Below are 19,326 nucleotides of genomic sequence, written 5' to 3'. Positions count from 1 at the left end.
GGTGGTGAATTTGTGGAATTTGTTATCACATGTAGCTATGGAGGCCAGGTCGTTGGGCGTATTTATGGCAGAGATTGATAGATTCTTGATTGGACATGGCATCAAAGGTTACGGGGAGGAGGCTGGGAACTCGGGTTGAGGAGGAGAGAAAGAAAAAAAGATCAACCATGATCGAATGGCGGAGCAGACTCGATGGACCAGATGGCCTAATTCTGCTCACGTGTCTTATGGACTTATGGGATGTACGTCAATCTAATGTCAAGATGGCTGAAGTGAACACCGGTGACAGCTAGTATGGGTGACACCTCATTATTAGATAGTACAAGCTGGGCGAGCAGGAACTCATCGAGGTTGCGCACCACGAGGTATTGATTGGGAGGCCAAACCCCCTGCCAGTACCTTTGCCGTACGATCTATTCAGTAAATTGAGAAGCCCTCAGGTTGTATGGCACAGTCAGGTGAAGCAGGTGTAGCATGCATTTTGGTGAGTCATGGCACAGAGCAGCCCCTCAGTTCCCTTTGTAAGGCCAGTCTCGCTCTAAACTCATCAGTTATGCACTCAATAGCCAGGATATTAGATAGTAATTATGGGAAGAGGGACTTAAACCTACTCTGTTTCAGTCTCACCTACAGCCCCGCCCTCTTACCAGGCTTCCGAAGTAAGTTGCTGCGTCTGGTCAGTCCTGTGAGTCCTGGAGTGGAAATATAAGGTTAATTGGCAAAGAAATAATAAGCTAGTATTGATTGTATTTATTGAAAAAACAAAAGATAAATAGCAAACAAAACTTGATCCATCTCATTAAATCACTCATCCAGGTGTGACTTGCAACACCGGTAACTTTTATTGAGAGCTTCTTGCCATGGTTGTCTCATATTCTAAATGGTGGGACTTAACACAATGAATAAGAGGCCTGTGGATCAAGAAAATCGGAAAGAGGTCCTTATCAATATGTTTCTGACGTGCAGCAGATGTCAGTTCTGAGAATTTAAAGAAGATCAGTTTAAGGAAGCTGTCCTACCAGCTGTTATTATTTCTGTGATACTGAGCAGTGAATAAAGATCTGAGATTGTTTAATGTCATTTCCTGTACATAGGTGTAAAGGAGAATGAAATAATTGTTACTCTGGATCCAATGCAGCACAGAGATAAAGAACTTCATCATAATAAGAATAGAACAATAAATATACATAAGATAGCTTATATACATCAATAGATTGTATGCCCTTAAAGTGACACTAGACTGTAGATAGGTAACCGACAGGAAGTAATGTAGTGGTGGTGGAGTTAGCGGGTGGTGGTGTTGGTGAACTTTTTTTAACTGTGTAGGATGTGCTCTGGGACCATGAGAGGTGGTGTGTGATATATACTCTCAGGAGTTTGAAACTGTTGGCAGTTCCAGTGCTGTGCCACTGTAAAGAGGAATGCGAGCGATGCAAGCTCTCCTGAAGTTGATAACCATCTCCTTTGTCTTGTTGACATGAAGTAAGAGGTTTTTTTCCCCCGGTACAAGGGTTGGAGCTCTTCCATCTCCTCTCTGTAGGCCATCTCATAATTGTTAGCGACGAGCCCCACCATTGAGGTGTCATCAGCCAACTTGACAATGTGGTGGCTGAAGTGTTTGGCCATGCAATCATGTGTGAGTGGCGTTTGCAGCAGTGGGCTCAGCACACAGCCCGGTGGCGGGGGCGGGGGGAGCAACCATGCTGAGTATGATAGGGAGGGAGCAGTGGTTGTGCATTCTGACTATCTGAGGTCTGTTGGTTACCAAGTCCAACACCCAGCTGCACAGTGGTGTATTTAGACCGAGTAGCAGAGTTTGTTCACCTTGGCCTGTGAGACAATAAAGGGAAAGTGATCTGGTGCTGACCCAGAGAAGTAGAAGGCAGAAAAAGAACCATTCCGTTTTACCATAATCATACATGAAGTTACATTTTAAAGACATAGTTAACTTTTTAGTAGTAGACCCCATTGATCTTTTTAAGGAATACCAGTTAGATCAGATTATAAATGGAAAGACTAAGCAGAGGAGGTTTTGATATTGGTATGAATGAAAATTGACCTCATTCAAGAAGACTAGCGCTACCCTTGGGTGAGTCTTGGACTGATTATCATCTACTTAACGTCAGGGCTGGACATATTTCAGGTGATATTGAAGTGTAGGGGACAACCCCATAAGGTTTGAGTGTTTTGCTGATCTTTAGACCAAAACACAGTTATATCGAGGTCCAGGTTTCTGCTTAAGCAAGCACATTGGGCTAATGAGTTTCAGCAAGAAGGAATATTATTTCTCAGGGACAAAGGCAATATGCATTTCCTCATGGCATTGATATCAGTATTTTGATAATTGTGGTGTAATAGTCTGGATTTTATAAGAATATAACTGTGTTTATCTTTGTTCCATGAATCAAACATCTTCTAAATTCATGCAGAGTGCCAAATTTGGAAGAACTACCTTGGTTTGGTGAAGACGAAAAGGCAACGGAACATCCGTATTATAACAGTATTCCAGGGAAAGTCCCTCCTCCCGGTGGGTTTATCGATGTCCGGCTGAGAGAAATTCAACACCCAGGGTTGAACCAGATTCTGCCTGCACATCCTCCTGATGCTAACCAGGTTGGTAAATTTTCATCTTCTCCATGTGATTTTTTTTTGGCTTTGGTATTTAAGAATGATGCTCAATTGCTTAAGTATAGCCTAAGAATAGAATTATTCATAATTGAATTTAAGATGATAAACAATGCACATTGTAGTCCCAGCAACACACATCAAAGTTGCTGGTGAACGCAGCAGGCCAGACAGCATCTGTAGGAAGAGGTACAGTTGACGTTTCAGGCCGAGACCCTTCGTCAGGACTAACTGAAGGAAGAGTGAGTAAGGGTGAGTGAGTGTAGTCCTATAGGTTCAAGTAACAGCTATGTATTCTTTTCTAATATAACATTTAAAACAATAATTAAGAAAGAAAATATACCAGAGATGCAGAGAAAATTTATTCAAAGAGTATCTTAATGTTCAAAGTTTCATCCAAATTAAATAATAGCTTTTCCGTGATTAAAGATAGATTAACATTTACCACCGAAGTTATGGGCACAGCATTCCATTTTACTGAACTGCATAGATTTAATCTGCGATTTACAGTTAGTCAGACTCTCTCAGCCAGACCCAAGAAGGTGTCAAATATTAGGGTAAGATTCAATAGGTTCCTATGACCAATGCATGTAAATCTTTGAGTAGCACAGTGCCACAGCTAGGAGAGCTTGTTGCCTCATAGCTAGTAGAGGAATAGTATTGCTGTAATGAGCCAATGTAAAGAAATGGGGAAATAGAAAGCAATTGACTGCTGGTTAATTCGCTGTGGGGATAGTATGGCAATCAAGAGTAGGAATGACCTTTCGCTTAGCAAAGTGGAATTATAACATTTTATCAACTTTATAATTAAGATTCATCCTACCTTTAGATGACTATTGAGGCAAGAAAGAAGATGGAGTCTCAAAGTAACAAAACTGGAAAACATTGGAATAATTAGCATGACTTTTAAATGCTTGATCAGGCATGTTAAATTCATCAAAGCAGCAATGTAAATAATAGACAACAGTAATGCAGCTGATATAAATTTGGATTTCTGAAAAGTTCTTTGATAAATTGTTGCATATTAGATCCTTAAGAAAGGTCAGATCTCTGGGAATCAGACAACAAGTAGAATTGCAAATGAACAAACTTTGAAAGGAGCAGGAAATAATGTGTGGGATGTTGTGCTCAATGGGGACTAGTGCTGGGTTCATTTTTCACTCTTTCCATAAACATTTTGGTCTCAAAACCCAGAAGTGCAATTAGGTGCAATAGGTAATGGTGAGAATGATCTTGATTAAATATTGGAAGGCACTAAAAACTTACAGAAAAGCCATATAATTTCAACAAAATTACATTTAGTATAAACGTGAAATGGTATACTTGGTAGTGGAAATAACAAAATGTGCATTACATCTGTTTCACCTGTAGGATTTTAAATGCGGTAGAAGAGCCAAGGATCCTGAAGCACCAACATAAAAGGCATTAGTAAAGACAATCCTGTTTAATATTATTGACGTGAAGGAAGCAAATGTTTGACTCTTGTATAGAAAGTTAAAATAAAGATAGAGGACTTAGGCAGTGTATAGAAACTTGTTTAGATCACACTTAGAATAATAAAAATATATAGGCACTGGAGAAGATGCAGAAAAATCTACAACTGGGGTATCAAAACTGATATCATACCTAAGAACAAAAATATAAATGAAGGTCTTTCAGGAAAGATTTAGGAGAAAGTTTGTAGATTAAAATGTAGGGATCATTGAAAGCAAGAGTAACGCTCAGGGCTATCGGCTCGTGTGTGTCTAGGGGGAACCCCGTCTGCCCGCCAAACCGTGTCTTACATTTTGCGTAGTTGCTGTGTAATGCACCCTGGTTCAAATTCATACCTCAAATATCAGACAGCACATAATGTATGATTTACAGATTACACTTTATAGATCTTACTGGAACTATGTAATTAATAGAGATACAATATAAAAGGAAAGTAAAAGGCACCAAACTTACCAGAGCTCAACCACTTTGTGCACAACCGTGTGAGCTCAATTAACGGGGTCTTTCCACCATGCGATCTCCTCCGACCCCCTCGACCCGCCGCTTGGGACCAACCACAGTGGTCGACCAGAGCGCGTCCAGCACGTCCTTCCTCCTTGGTTCTCCTCCCGAAAAACCCACCAAACCACATGGTTCCCAGCCATATGAGACAGAATAATCACCCACAAAAAGAATAACATGGACACTCATTGGTTCGTTCTCTCCCTTATCAATAATATAACCCAAACAAGCAGGGAGAGGGAGAACTCCTTACATCGCAGTTATTATTACAGAAAAGCCATTTTATATAACATACAAAGAAGCCATTTTAGACACTGCAGCAGCCAGTGCAACCAAGACCCAGTTACACTAGTGAACAGGTACAAAATCAAATTTATAAAGTTAAACAGAAAGTTTCCAAGAGATTTGACTACAACAGGGTGGAATTTCATTTACAATTATAGAAAACTCTGGTTAATTCCCATTTGCAGATTCGTTCCAAATAGAGAAATGTTTGTATTCTTTTAATCTTTCTTGCTCTGTGTTATTTTAGGCTTGGAACACTTAGTGTTGAACAATTTTACTTTGTTACTGTAGCCAATGTTGACCATAGGACAAGACCAAAGCTACTACCAAGGCCAGCTCCTGGGTGAGGAACACAGTGAAGACTGGAGACATACACTCGGCCAATCTGGTAAGGAAAGAACCCTCCGGGCAAAAACTGTCATTGAGTCAATTGATGAATGTACAACAAAAAACAGTTAAGAGAATATTATAAGGCAAAACAATCATCTCATTTAGAAAGATTTCTGGAAGTTCTTATTGATGATATTATACCAAGCACAATTAGAGACAAGCACGTATGACATTGTGGACATTGCTGCGTCGTAACTGAAAGAAGATCATAGTTGGAAGTTTAACATCCAAAGATACACATTGTATTGAAAGGATAGACAGGTAGGCAGAGGGGGTGGGGTATCTCTGTTGGTAAAAATGAAATCAAATCCTTGTAAAGACCTGACATAGGATCAGAAGACATAGAATCATGGTGGGTAGAGTTAAGAAACTGCAAGAGTAAAGAGATCCTGATGGGAGTTATATACAGGCCTCTGTACAGTAACTAGAAGTTACAAATTACAATGCAAGATAGAAAAGGCATGTAAAAGGGCACTGTTAATATAATCATAGGAGATTTCAATTTGCAGGTTGATTGAGAATGTTAGGTTGGTGCTGGATCTTAAGGGAGGGAATTTGTAGAATGCCTACAAGATGGCTTTTTAAAGCAGCTTGTGGTTGAGCCCACTAGGATAAAGCCAATTCTGGCTCACTGGGGGAAAAGAAATTCTGGATTGAGTGTTGTATAATGAGCCAGATTTTATTAAGGGGCTTAAGGTAAAGGAACCTCTAGGAGGCAGTGATTATAATATGATATAATTCACCCTGCAGTTTTAGAGGGAGAAGCTAAAGTCAGATGTATCAGTATTATAGTAGAGTAAAAGGAATTACAGAGGCATGAGAGAGGAGCTGGAGGAAGTTGATTGAAAGAGGTCACTAAAAGGGATGAAAAACAACAGCAATATCTGGAGGTTCTGTGAGCAATTCAGCATAGATATATTCCATGAAGTACCCATCCTGTAGATGAAGAAATATTCTAAAGGGAGGATGATGCAACCATGGCTGACAAGGAATGTCAAAAACAGCATGAAAGCAAAAGTGAGGGCATATAATATGGCAAAAATTTGTGGGAAGTTAGAGGATTTTAAAAACCAATAGAAAGCAACTAAAAAGTCATAAAGAGAGGAAAGATAAAATCTGAAGGTAAGCTAGCCAATAATATTGAAGAGAATACCAAAAGTTTTTTCAAGTACACAAAGAGTAAGGGAGATGTGAGAGTGAATGTCAGACCGCTGGAAAATGATGCGGAAGAGTTAGTAATGGGGGACAAAGAAATGGCAGACAAATTTAATAATCCCAATGATGGCTACAGTGTTATAATTCCACATGCTGATACATGCCCAAAGCTTAACCACCTTCCCTACAATACTCCTTGCATTGACATATACGCAGCTCAGAACATTAGTCCCACCATGCTCGACATTTTGATTCCTGACTTTGTATGTAGGCTTAACAACATTTTCCTGTACAACTACTCCAATATTTGTTTGGTGCTCTGATTCCCATCCCCTGCAACTCTGGTTTAAACCTCCTCCCCCCCACCATGTGCTGCACTAGGTGAACCTTCCTGCTAGAATATTAGACCACTCCCAGTTCAGGTGCAAGCTCTCACTTCTGTATAGGTCCTATCTTCCTGGAAGAGAGCTCAATGATCCAAAAATCTAAAGCCTCCCTCCTGCACCATCTCCTTCGCTTCATTTAAACTGCACAAACTTTCTATTTTTGGCCTCACCAGCAAGTGGCACGGGCAGCAATCCTGAGATCACAGCCCTGGAGGTCCTGTCCTTTAGCTTAGCACCTAACTCCCTAACTTCATTTTGCAGGACCTCGTCACCCCTCCTACCCTTGTCATTGGTAACGATGTGGACCCTGACCTCTGGCTGCTCACCCTCTGGATTAAGAATCCTTTGTACTCAATCCAAGGTGTCCCTGATCCTGGAACCTGGGAGGCAAGGTACCATCCGGGAATCTCATTCTAGTCCACAGAACTGCCTTTATGTTCCCTAATCAATCAATCCCCTATCACTACAGTTCACCTCTTCTCCCCACTTCCCTTCTGAGCCACAGAGCCAGACTCAGAGCCAGAGTTTTGACCACTGGTGGCTTTCCTCTACTAAGTCACCCCCAACAGTATCCAAAAGGGTATACCTGTTGTTGAGGGGTACTCTGCAATGGCTGCCTATCCCCTTTCTCCCTCCTGACGATCACCCAGTTTCCTGTGTCTAGTTCTGTTCATACTCTTGTGTTTTATTGTAATTTAATTATTTCTTTTAAACATAGTCCAATCTCAACTGACCTCTATGGCAAAGCATTCATACTTAAACAACCCTCTGTGGATAAAAAATATTCCCAACAGGTACAGTATTCTCGTTTTCTCAAAAGCAGTTTTAAATTTATCATTGTCATGATATATCAACTAGAATTATGCTTTACCTTAATCACCATATCAAAACACTTCATAAGGTAACAAATCCTTAATAAATTTTATCTTGGCCTTCACACAGAAACAAGGTCACCATTTCAATTCTTAACTGAAGTCTTCCTTATAATTATACTTGTCTATTTCTGTGAACATAATAATTAATTTATGCTTTACGTTCCTTGTAGCTGCAATGCTTTTAAGTGTACTGTTTAAAACTGGAAGCAGTGTCCCAGCTGTGGACAAACCATTTTGGTTTAATTTATTATTATCTCTGATGTATTATTTAACTCTAATTCATATTATTGGAATTATTTACATTTTTATAGTTTCTTTACTTTCGTAAAACATGCTAAGAGGAATAATCTGAACTAAAGAGAATTATGATGGATATATTTTGGGAAAGAGAGGAGGTATGGTAGAGACACAGAAAATTTAACTGGAAATCCTTCCGATGGTGGGACAATGGGAACGAGGGTAAAAGAGGTCTGATTACAGTTTGCAATATATGACACAGTTACAGAAAATTATCAATTTTAAAGAGGGAGAAGTCCATGAAGAGATTAAAACAAAAAGATAAAATTTTAGAGATGAAAACAAAACTGATTAAGGTATTAATGTCTTAGTGAGAATACGTTGCCTGAATGAATGGAAAAATAGTTTATATAATACTTTTCAAAAATAAATATATATAAAAGGAAAAAAAATACAGGATAGTAGGAAATAAAATCATCTATGGATTGTCGATCCCTTACAAACACTTGAGAAGGTAGATCACTTTCTTGAACTGAAAAAATCCTTCGGTGAAGGGACACCACTATGGGAGAGGTTTAGGTACAACAATGATGAAAAGACATTAATGTATTTCCACGTCAGGATGACTTGTGGCTTAAAAGGAACCTGGAGGTGTGGTGCTTCCATGTGCCAGGACTACTTGCCCTTCCCTGGGGTTAGAGATTCACCAGAATGTTACCTGGATTAGTGAAAGGTAACTTACAAGGAAAGGTTGAATGAGCAAGGGCTTTTCTCTTTGGGGTGATAGAGACGTATAAGATTATGAGAGACTTAGATAGACTGAACAGGCAGCACCTTTCTCCCAGGGCAGCGGTTTAAGATCAGTGGAGGAATGTTTCTTGGAGATGTCAGAAGTGGTTTTTCTTTACATAGATAGTGGTGGATATATGGAACACACTACCAGGCCTGATGACAGAGGCAGATACGATAAGGAGATTTCAAAGACTCTTAGCTACATGGATGTAAGAAATAATGAAGAGTTATGGGCTGCATTGGAGGGAAGGCTTAGATTGGAGTAAGATTATATACTTCGGCACAAAGGGCCTGCACTCTTAGAGTTTTGCAATGCACTTTGTGAAGATTAGCTTTATTTGTCACATGTACATTGAGGCATTGTGAAATGCAGTGGTTCACTCTGTAGCTGTGTTGCCGTGGTGCAGAAGGAAATGGATGACTAATGGGGAATGGCATAGCAATCATGTGGGTTATTCTTATCCTTAGTAGTGTTGAGCTTCTTGAACTTTCCCTGAGCTTCCCTCATCCAGGCAATGTGGAGAATATTCTATCATATGATATTCCTTTTTTTAAATATAATTTTTATTGAGTTTTCAAAGTGAATACATGAAAAGATAATGTCTACCCTCCCACCTCCCCTTAACCCTTCTCCCCGATATATACTCCTACCTGAAAAAAAAAGAAAGAAAGAAGAAAAAGAAGAAGTGCCTGGATATTGGAAGGTTTCCACATGCTCCATGGGATTCAAAATAAATTTAGTATATTTATTTATTACTTTCCCCAAGGGACCAAGATCTTTATCATCGGAGCAACTAAATATGCCATCCTATCTTTTGTAAATAAGGGTGCCAAATATTCAAAAATGTTTTATATTTATATCTTAAATTATAAGTAATTTTTTCGAGTGGAATAGAACTAGCCATTTCATTGTTCCACCGATTCATACTTAAATACGAATCAGATTTCCAAGTAACTGCTATAGCCTTCTTAGCTACTGCCAATGCAATTTTTATGATTTCTTTCCGATATTTATTCAATTTAAGTTTCGATTTTATCCCTTCAATATCACCTAATAGAAATAATACAGGGTTATGTGGAAGTTGAGTTCCAGTACTTTGTTCCAATAAGACTCTTAAATTTATCCAAAAAGGTTGAATTTTAGAACAAGACCAAGTAGAATGTAAGAAAGTACCAATTTCTTGATTACACTGAAAGCATTGATCAGATAAATTTGAATTTAATCTATTTATTTTTTGTGGTGTAATATATAATTGGTGTAAACAATTATATTGTACTAATCTAAGTCGAACGTTTATTGTATTGTCGTACTGTCAAGACACAGTCTTGACCAATTTGTTTCATCAATATTAATATTCAGATCCATTTCCCATTTTTGTTTTGACTTGTGGATTCCTTGTTTAATTGACTGTTTTTGAATCAAATTATACATACAAGAAATAAAATTTTTAATTTTTCCTTTTTGAATTAAAATTTCAATTTCATTGGGTTTTGGCAAAATCATTGTTTGACCCAGTTTTCCTTTTAAGTAAACCCTTAATTGAAGGTAACAAAAGAAAGTGTTATTTGATATTTTATATTTATTCTTTAGTTGTTCAAATGGCATCAATATACCTCATTCATAACAGTCTCCTATAGATCTAATCCCTTTTTGGTACCAATTATATAAAAGTTGATTATCCATTGTAAAAGGAATAAGTCTGTTTTGGAACAAAGGTCTCCTTGTTAATAAAGATTTCTTTATTTCATTATCAACATTTATCTTATTCCATAGATCAATCAAATGTTTTAATATAGGAGATTCTTTCTTTTCCGGTATCCATTTAGATTCCCATTTATATATAAAATCTCCAGGTATATTTTCTCCTATCTTATCTAATTCTATTCTAATCCATGCCGGTTTTCGATCATCAAAGAAAGATGCAATAAATCTAAGTTGATTTGCTTTATAATGATTCTTAAAGTTTGGAAGTTGTAGCCCTCCTAACTCAAATTTACATGTCAATTTTTCCAATGATATTCTTGACATCTTACCTTTCCAAAGAAATTTTCTCACACATTTATTTAACACTTGAAAAAATTTCTGTGGCAATTGTATTGGTAATGTTTGAAACAAATACTGTAATCTAGGAAATATATTCATTTTTACAACAATGACTCTACCCACTAATGTTATTGATAGTATCATCCATTTGTCAAGATCTTCTTGAATTTTTTTCAATAGTGGTAAATAATTAAATTTATATAAATTCTTTACATCATTATCAAGTCTTATACCTAAATACTTTATACCATTTACCGGCCATCTAAATTGCGTTGCTAATTGACATTGGCTATAGTCTCCGTTAGTAAGAGGTAAAATTTCACTTTTATCCCAATTTATTTTATACCCTGATACTTACCCACATTCATCCAATCTAGAAGATAATTTATGTAACGAATGCTGTGGGTTTGTTAAGTAAATCAAAACATCATCAGCAAAAAGATTAATTTTATATTCCTCCTGATTAACTCTAAAACACATAATATCTGGATCAATTCTAATTAGTTCTGCTAATGGCTCTATTGCCAGTACAAATAAAGCAGGTGATAATGGACAGCCTTGTCTAGTTGACCTTTTTAACTGGAATGGTGTTGAAATTTGAGTATTTGTCACTACTTGAGCATTAGGGTTAGTATTTAAAGTTTTAATCCAGTTTATAAAAGATGTTCCTAACCCACATTTTTCTAATACTTTAAATAAAAGATCCCATTCCAATCTATCAAATGCTTTTTCTGCATCCAAGGCTACTACTATACTCATCTCCTCCCTTTTTTGTGCCAAATGAATTATACTGAGTAGCCGAGTTACATTATCTGCCAATTGTCTATTTTTAATAAATCCTGTTTGATCCATATGTATTAATTTTGGTAAATATTTAGATAATCTATTCGATAAAATTTTTGCTATTATTTTATAATCTGTGTTCAACAAAGAAATAGGCCTGTATGATACTGGTTTTAAAGGATCTCTGTCTTTTTTTGGCAATACTATTACAATCGCTGTTGAAAAAGATTCTGGGAGTTTATGTATTTTTTCTGCTTGACGTATTAACTCCATAAAGGGAGGAAATAATACATCTTTAAACTTTTTATAAAATTCAGGTGGAAAACCATCTTTTCCTGGAGATTTATTACTTTGGAGTGATCCTAAATCTTCTTCAACCTCTTTTAATGTAAAAGGCATATCTAATCCCTTCTGTTCTTCCGAATTCAATTTTGAAAGAGTTACTTGTGATAAAAACCTTTCTATCTCATTAACATCATTTTGTGATTCTGATTGATATAATTCAGAATAGAAACTTTTGAAGGTTTCATTAATTTCTAAAGGTTTATAAGTAATTTTATTTGCACTTGTTCTAATTGTATTTATCGTTTTGGAAGCTTGTTCTGTTTTCAACTGTCAAGCAAGAATTTTATGTGCTCTCTCACCTAACTCATAATACCTTTGCTTAGTTCTTATGATTGCTTTTTCCATTCTGTATGTCTGAAGCGTATTATATTGTAACTTCTTATTAACAAGTTGCCTTCGTTTTTCTTCTGTCATATGTCTTTGAGATTCTTTTTCTAATTTTGTAATCTCTTTTTCCAATTGATCTAGTTCTGCCATAAATTCTTCCTTAATTTTAGACGTATAACTTATTATCTGACCCTTCAAATATGCTTTCATCGCATCCCATAGTGTAAGTTTATCATCCACTGAAGGAGAGTTTGTATCCAAAAAAAATTGGATCTGCTTTTACATAAAATCACAAAAATCTTGACGTTTTAATAATGTTGAATTAAATCTCCATCTATAAGCCACTTCTTCCTTATCAGTCATTATTATTGTCATTAATAGAGGAGAATGATCTGACAATATTCTTGCTTTATATTCCATATTTTTCACTCTGTGTTGAATATGCATTGATAATAGGAAAAGATCTACCCTTGAATAAGTTTTTTGTCTATTAGAATAGAACGAATAGTCTCTTTCTTTAGGATTAATTCTTCTCCATATATCAATCAAATTTAAATCTTTCATCAATGATAAAGTTAGTTTTATTATCTTCGATTTTGTGACAGCCTTAGTTGATCTATCTAAGACTGGGTCTAGGCAAAAATTAAAATCTCCTCCTATTAATATTTTTTCTTGTGCATCAGCCAAATTCAAAAAAGCTTCTCATATGAATTTTGCATCATTTTCATTTGGTGCATAAATATTCATGAAAGTCCATAATTCAGAAAAAAGTTGACAATGTATAATCACATATCTCCCCGCACAATCGGTTATTACATTTTGGATTCTAATTGGTAATGTTTTATTGATCAAAATTACTACTCCCCTCGTTTTTGAATTAAATGAAGCTGCAACAACACTACCCACCCAATCTCTCTTTAATTTCTGATGTTCTGTTTCTGTTAAATGCGTTTCCTGTAAGAAGGCTAAATCTACCTTCATTTTCTCAATATGTGTTAAGATTCTTTTTCTTTTCATCGGTCCATTAAGCCCATTAACATTAAAACCCAAAAAATTCAATAAATTAGTCATTATTCTTAACAAAGTTGCTCCAATCTGAAACATTACTTAGCTTCTGAACTCTCATAGTTCCTCGGGGAATCCGTTTGAACTTCACCATGTTGCTATGTGTTTCCCTCCCAATCATCCAGGCAAAAAGGAAGAAATAAAAGATAGATATGATACAAAAAGAAAAATAACAAAATACTCCCCTAGTAATGTTGTAAATGAAAAGATACACAACACTACCCCCCTCCATTTTGCAGGTCGTGGCTATTGCCACGCTTGCACACATGAATAACGTAGCGATTAGTCAGTATTTCTTCCAGCTCCCCGTAACAAAAAAATTGTATGTATATATATATAAAAATTAATGTCACTATTCCCAGCTAATATTCCTCAAATTTTAACCTTTCTTCCCCTCCCTCATATAATTAATAATATATTTATATATTCATCTGCCTTTAAAAATCCAGCAGGTCTATTCCTCGACCCGGTTTTTATTTTCAATCCATCTCACTCCCCTGGGTTTGTTCTTGTATCTGGTGAATATTCAAAAAATCTCACACAAACTCCTCCACTTTCTGGTAATCGTCAAAAAATCTTTTTTTCTCCGCCAGCCAAAAAAATCTTCAAGGTTGCAGGATAACGCAATATAAATTGATAACCGTGATCCCATAGGACTTTTTTCATTGGATTAAATTTCTTCCTTCTCTTCAAAAGCTCATAACTTATGTCAAGGTAGAAAAAAATTTTGTTCCCTTCTATCATCAATGGCCCTTTTCTATCCTTGGCAGCTTGAGCAGCCGCCTGTAGAATCCTTTCTTTGTCTTGAATTCTTAAGAATTTTATTAAAACTGATCATGGATATTGGTTATCTTGTGGCTTTGGTCTTAGAGCTCTATGTGCCCGCTCAATTTCAATTGATAGGTCTTCCTCTTTCATTTGCAAAGTTTCTGGGATTCATCTTTGAAAAAATTCTACGGGATTGTATCCCTCTATACCTTCTTTAAGACCAACAATCTTAATATTATTTCATCTCCTAAAATTTTCCAACACGTCCACTTTCTCCAACAGTCGATTTCTTTCCGTTTCCAGACAAGCACATCATTTTCTGTTTTTTCCACTCTATTGTTAATATGCTCCATTGTTCTTTCCAACTTTTGAAGTTTCTTATCCATTTTGTCCTGTCTTTTCATAGCTTTATCATAGCACATCTTCATGTCTCTAAGCTCTGTTCTTAATTTTCTTAGTTCAGCTGTTACTTGCAATAACGCCTCTCTTATGTCTCCATCACATCCTTTACTTCCAGTCTCTTCCAGTTCTTCCTCCTCTTCTTCATCTGTAATCTCTGCGGAATCTAATTCTGATTCTGAGTCACTTTCACTTGCAGTGGCCGTCGGTTCTTGTAGTTTGAGTTGTATCGATTTGTGCATGCCAGCTTCTTTGCACATGCACAATTCCGGCATCTTCTTCCGAGAGACTGCTACCGCCGCCATTGCTCCCTGTTCTTCTACGCCAGAGATAAAATGCGTCTCCTCCGAAGGAGAACCAACCTGAATCCGAGGCTCCATCACTGCAGTAGGCCCTTTTTTCTTCCCATCTCGCGGCAACTTCGCAACATCAGATTTCTTCTGTTGCGGTTTACGAGGCATATTGTAAAATAGTCTTGAGGAGCTTATAAGTAATTTTCAGAAAGTATTTATTAACTTTGCTTTGCTTAAATGGTACTTTGCTGATTTTTTACGGGAGAGTTGGATTTACACCTCTCAATCCCACGTCATCACGTGACGTCCCCCCTCATATGATATTCCTGAATGGATTTTGAACGTCACTCACCACATGGTACCAATCTCTGAAATACACCACCAGAGCCCCATACCCAACACTTACCTGCTGGTAATCTCCATCAGTGAACTAGTAAATAATGGTTGAGTTTCACAAAGACTCAAATCAATACCAAGATAACCCAAATTAACCAGTTTTCTGTCACTCATTAACACACTTTTCTCTATCAAGCAAACAAAGAGGCAGATTAACAGGGATAACTCAGGGATAACAACTCAGGGATAACAGGGATAACAACTCAGAGATACTGGGGGCTAAGACATGGACCTTTGCTGGGTCTTAATGCATGGAAGAGGGTGATATCTTCTAATCTAACCCTCTTTCTCACTTTTCACTTTTGTTTCACGTGGATTGTATGAGTATGTCCTTTATCCTTTCTTCACTGCCTCCTTCACCCATTCTTAGAGAACTGGAACATGCCCGTAGAACGCTTGAAAGCTTTAATATAATGAACACGATGGTACAACATCACTCAATTTCACAGCCATCAGCTCCAGAGTGACATAATGTGTAAGCTAGAGTATAGAACTGTGCCTGGTGAGGCACTGATCTAAGCAGTGCACTGAATAGGGTTTGGATAAAAGAGAACAGATACGTAGCTTTTCAAGGAGAAGAAATCGTAAGTCAGAAATCAAAGTCGTTTATTGTCATTTTCACAAGTATGCACGTCTGCAATGAAAACTTACTTGCAGCAGCATCATAAACATGTAATTTTATTTAAATAGCATTCACAAGAAAAATAAATCAAATTTAAAGTAAGTACATTGTTACAAGAATGAACACAGTTAGAATTAAAAATTGTTCATTTTTAGCACAATGTGATCAAAGTGGCCAGGGTGCTATTAAACTCTAGTGATTGCAGGCAGGTTGGTTCAAGAACTAGATGGTTGAAGGGAAGTGGTGGTGATGTAGGTCTTCAGGCTTCTGTATCTTCTGCCCAATGACAGCTTTAAGAAGACAGCATGGCCCAGATATTGGGATCTTTGATGTAGAGAACCCACATGTTTCTGCTGATGAGGACTGAGATACAGACCTCAGCAGACTAGGCTATGGAAAAATGCTGATCAGTATACACCCAGGAGAGCTCAGTACAGAAAACCAGGAAATGAACTTTCTACAGAAGTTGGGGGGGTCAACATTTTCAGCAAGTGACACATAGCCACCTCAAACAATGCACTTGAGGAAGCAACTGTAATGGAGCATTTTATCGATGTTCTCTACTTTTTTTATGCCACGGGCCCCCACCATTAACTGAGGAGTCCATGGACCCAGGTTGGGAACACCTGCCTAAGTCTACAGGGACACAAGCAGCAGGGATGGAAGCAAAAAAGCACTGGCACCAGGACTCCACGTACCCACAGTTAAAGGGAGCAGTGGGTGTTGCATCAATTTAGCTGTCTGATCACCAGAAGATTATTGAATTATCATGCCAGGAAAATGGCACTGGTCCTGGGGAAATTTCTCCTCTCTTCCTGGGGTTTTCAGTTCTAAGTGCAAAACCTGTAGAGCCACCCATTTGGAAGTAACTAATTTGCACAGAACCTGTTAGTCCACCAGGCCATTTTTCATATCTAAAAAAATGTATTAGGTTTGGAGCATTGATCTTGAGCACTCAGAGGAGAATTGCGACCACCCATTCATGACTTGTGCATTCCAGTAATTCCCTTTCTTTAACTATATGCTAAATGAATTTCAAATAACTTATCAATTTTTGTCAGTGCAAAACCAACTGAGCTGCTCTATCATTATATTTCCTGTGGTGCTTTAAGTTTAAAACAATATAAAGACACAAAACATTTTTTTACTTCTCTGTGCAATACAATGAGGAGTAAAATGTGATTGAATACTAGCTTTGAAATGAAATGACAATGCACGTAAAGAGAAACAAATGTAATAGCACGAGTTATAGAAATTACTTGTACAGTAATCCTTTGAAAATTTTGGAATGGGGAAAAATTTTGAATGCCACTTTTTTTTTTGCTGCCAACCCTAATTCCAATCTCCAGACACAGAGTCATTAGAAAGCAGGAAGCTAAATCAGAAACAAAGCAAAGTGGCGTGACGTCCCATTCGAAGATGGGATCTCTGAAGTTTGGATTGGAATGACGCAAAATTGCAAACACAATATTTAACATGTTCAGCATGATCGTATGAGCAATATTTCTTTTGCTTCCTATCTGGTTGGTAACTTTTTACTTTTTTCCCTCCTAGTTATTTAGGTAACCCCACATCCCTCAACAGATGCTCTTAGAAGCAAAGGGCAGTAATGGATCAAGCTGAGTAAAATTTGGAAGATATCCGAAAAAGGTTGCATGGGACTGTAACATTATAAGGTCACATCTAAGATGTGCTCATCACCTTAGTAATGTAATATGTTGAATTACAGTAAGTTATATTAGGGAGAAACTATGACCCTCTCCACATTGTAGCTGCCCCCTTGGAGTTGTCTTCCAAGTCATTTAACTCTTGTTTCTCTGTGGTTCTCTAATGACAGACTTCTTTTACTTTCCTTATGTTTTCTGTAGGCTCTTCAAGTGACTTATATGTTCAGCCTGAAGTGAGACTTCACATACCCAAAGGTGGAGAACCTCAGACATATGTCAACACCCAACATCTCGACATGAAGGCTCTAACAACATTGCAAACTGATCCCAGCACAGAGATCAGTGAGTCATTAATCAATAGCGAAGACAGCACAATAAAAGATGTCTTTGATATGAGTAAGTATAGATTGCTTTCTCTTTGCCACCCCCAATAATTCTAAGAATAATTGTCAGAATCATTGGCACTCTGTTATTTTAAGGAGATTATTTTAAAAAAACTCTGCTTAGTTTGTGATAATCAACAACAGATGGTTCCTCAGTAATTTTGTCATATTCATAATTCCATCACTGTAAACCTTGGCCTGGTTTTAGATCAGAAAGTAACAAAGTGGGAGAAAGAATACTTTTTAGATAGATAGATAGATACTTTATTGATGCCAGTAGCATTACAAGTGCACAGATATAAGTATTAGAAGAGAAGTAGAAATAATAAAAAATAAGTTTCCACAATCAGTCTAACAGGAAGGGGTCATCACTTCCCAGCTATAGGTTGACTCATAATATGCCTAGTAGCCGAGGGTAAGAATGACCTCATATACTGCTCTTTGGAGCATCACAGTTGTAATACTCTGTTACTAAATGTGTTCCTCTGTTCAGCCAAGGTGGCATGCAGAGGGTGAGAAACATTGTCCAGAATTGCCAGGATTTTCCATAGGGTCCTTTGTTCTACCACAGCCTCCGGTGTGTCCAGTTTGACTCCTTTCTAATCAGTTTATTGAGCCTGTTGCCATCACCCACATTGATGCCATTGCCCCAGCACACCACCACATAGAACATCGTACTGGCAACAACAGACTGGTAGAACATATGAAGGAGAGGCCTGCATACACCAAAGAACCTCAGTCTCCTCAGGAAGTAGAGTTGATTCTAGCCCTTCTAGTCCACAGCCTCTGTGTTGGTGCTCCACCCAAGTCTGTCATCCAGGTGCACTCCCAAGTACTTGTAGGTCCTCACCATATCCTTGTCTTCACCATCAATAGTAACAGGGAGCAGTGCAGGCTCACCTCCTTTGCCTTACTGATGTTGAGCTGCAGATGATTTAGATTACACCGTTCGACGAAGTCCTCCACCAGGGTAGTGTGTTCATCCTCCCATCTTCCCTTAATACATCCAACTATTGCTGAGTCATCAGAGAATTTCTGCAGATGACATGACTCAATGTTGTATCTAAAGCCCAGGTATATAGGGTAAACAAGAAGGGAGCCAATGCAGTCCCCTGTGGGTCTTCAGCCACGTCTGACACACAGCTCTGAAGCTGTACATACTGTGGTCTGCCATTTAGGCAGTCCATTATCCAGGACAAAATGGAATTGCCAACCTGCATTGAATGGAGCTTTTCCCCCAGCAGTGAAGGTTGTATGGTATTGAAGGCACTTGAGAAATCAAAAACATGATCCTCACAGTGCTGCACTGCTTATTAAATGGGAGTAGGCTCTGTTCAGCAGGTAGATGACAGCATCATTGAGTCCAATATGCCCCTGGAAGGCAAACTGCAGAGGATCGAAGGCTGATATAACCAGGAGTTGGAGGTGAGCCAGGACCAGTCTCTCTAGGGGCTTCATGATGTGTGAGGTCAGGGCCACTGGACAGTAGTCATT

General features: G+C 37.8%; 1 protein-coding gene across 1 annotated transcript in view; it reads left to right on the top strand.

Moving 5' to 3' along the window:
- The window catches only part of LOC140211662 (SHC-transforming protein 3-like), a 134,990-nt gene extending 117,762 nt beyond the window's left edge, over positions 1-17,228 (top strand). The window contains exons 8-10 of the mRNA XM_072281665.1: positions 2,430-2,613; positions 5,197-5,293; positions 17,132-17,228. Of these exons, the coding sequence (XP_072137766.1) occupies positions 2,430-2,613; positions 5,197-5,293; positions 17,132-17,187 (337 nt within the window). The 3' untranslated portion in view covers positions 17,188-17,228. The remainder of the gene's footprint in view (positions 1-2,429; positions 2,614-5,196; positions 5,294-17,131) is intronic.
- The last annotated feature ends 2,098 nt before the right edge of the window (positions 17,229-19,326 follow it).

Source organism: Mobula birostris, chromosome 17 (genome assembly GCF_030028105.1).
Source record: "Mobula birostris isolate sMobBir1 chromosome 17, sMobBir1.hap1, whole genome shotgun sequence".
In the NCBI taxonomy this organism is placed as follows: domain Eukaryota; kingdom Metazoa; phylum Chordata; class Chondrichthyes; order Myliobatiformes; family Myliobatidae; genus Mobula; species Mobula birostris.
Note: the sequence above shows the minus strand (reverse complement) of the source record. Positions and strands in the feature narration are given on the sequence as shown.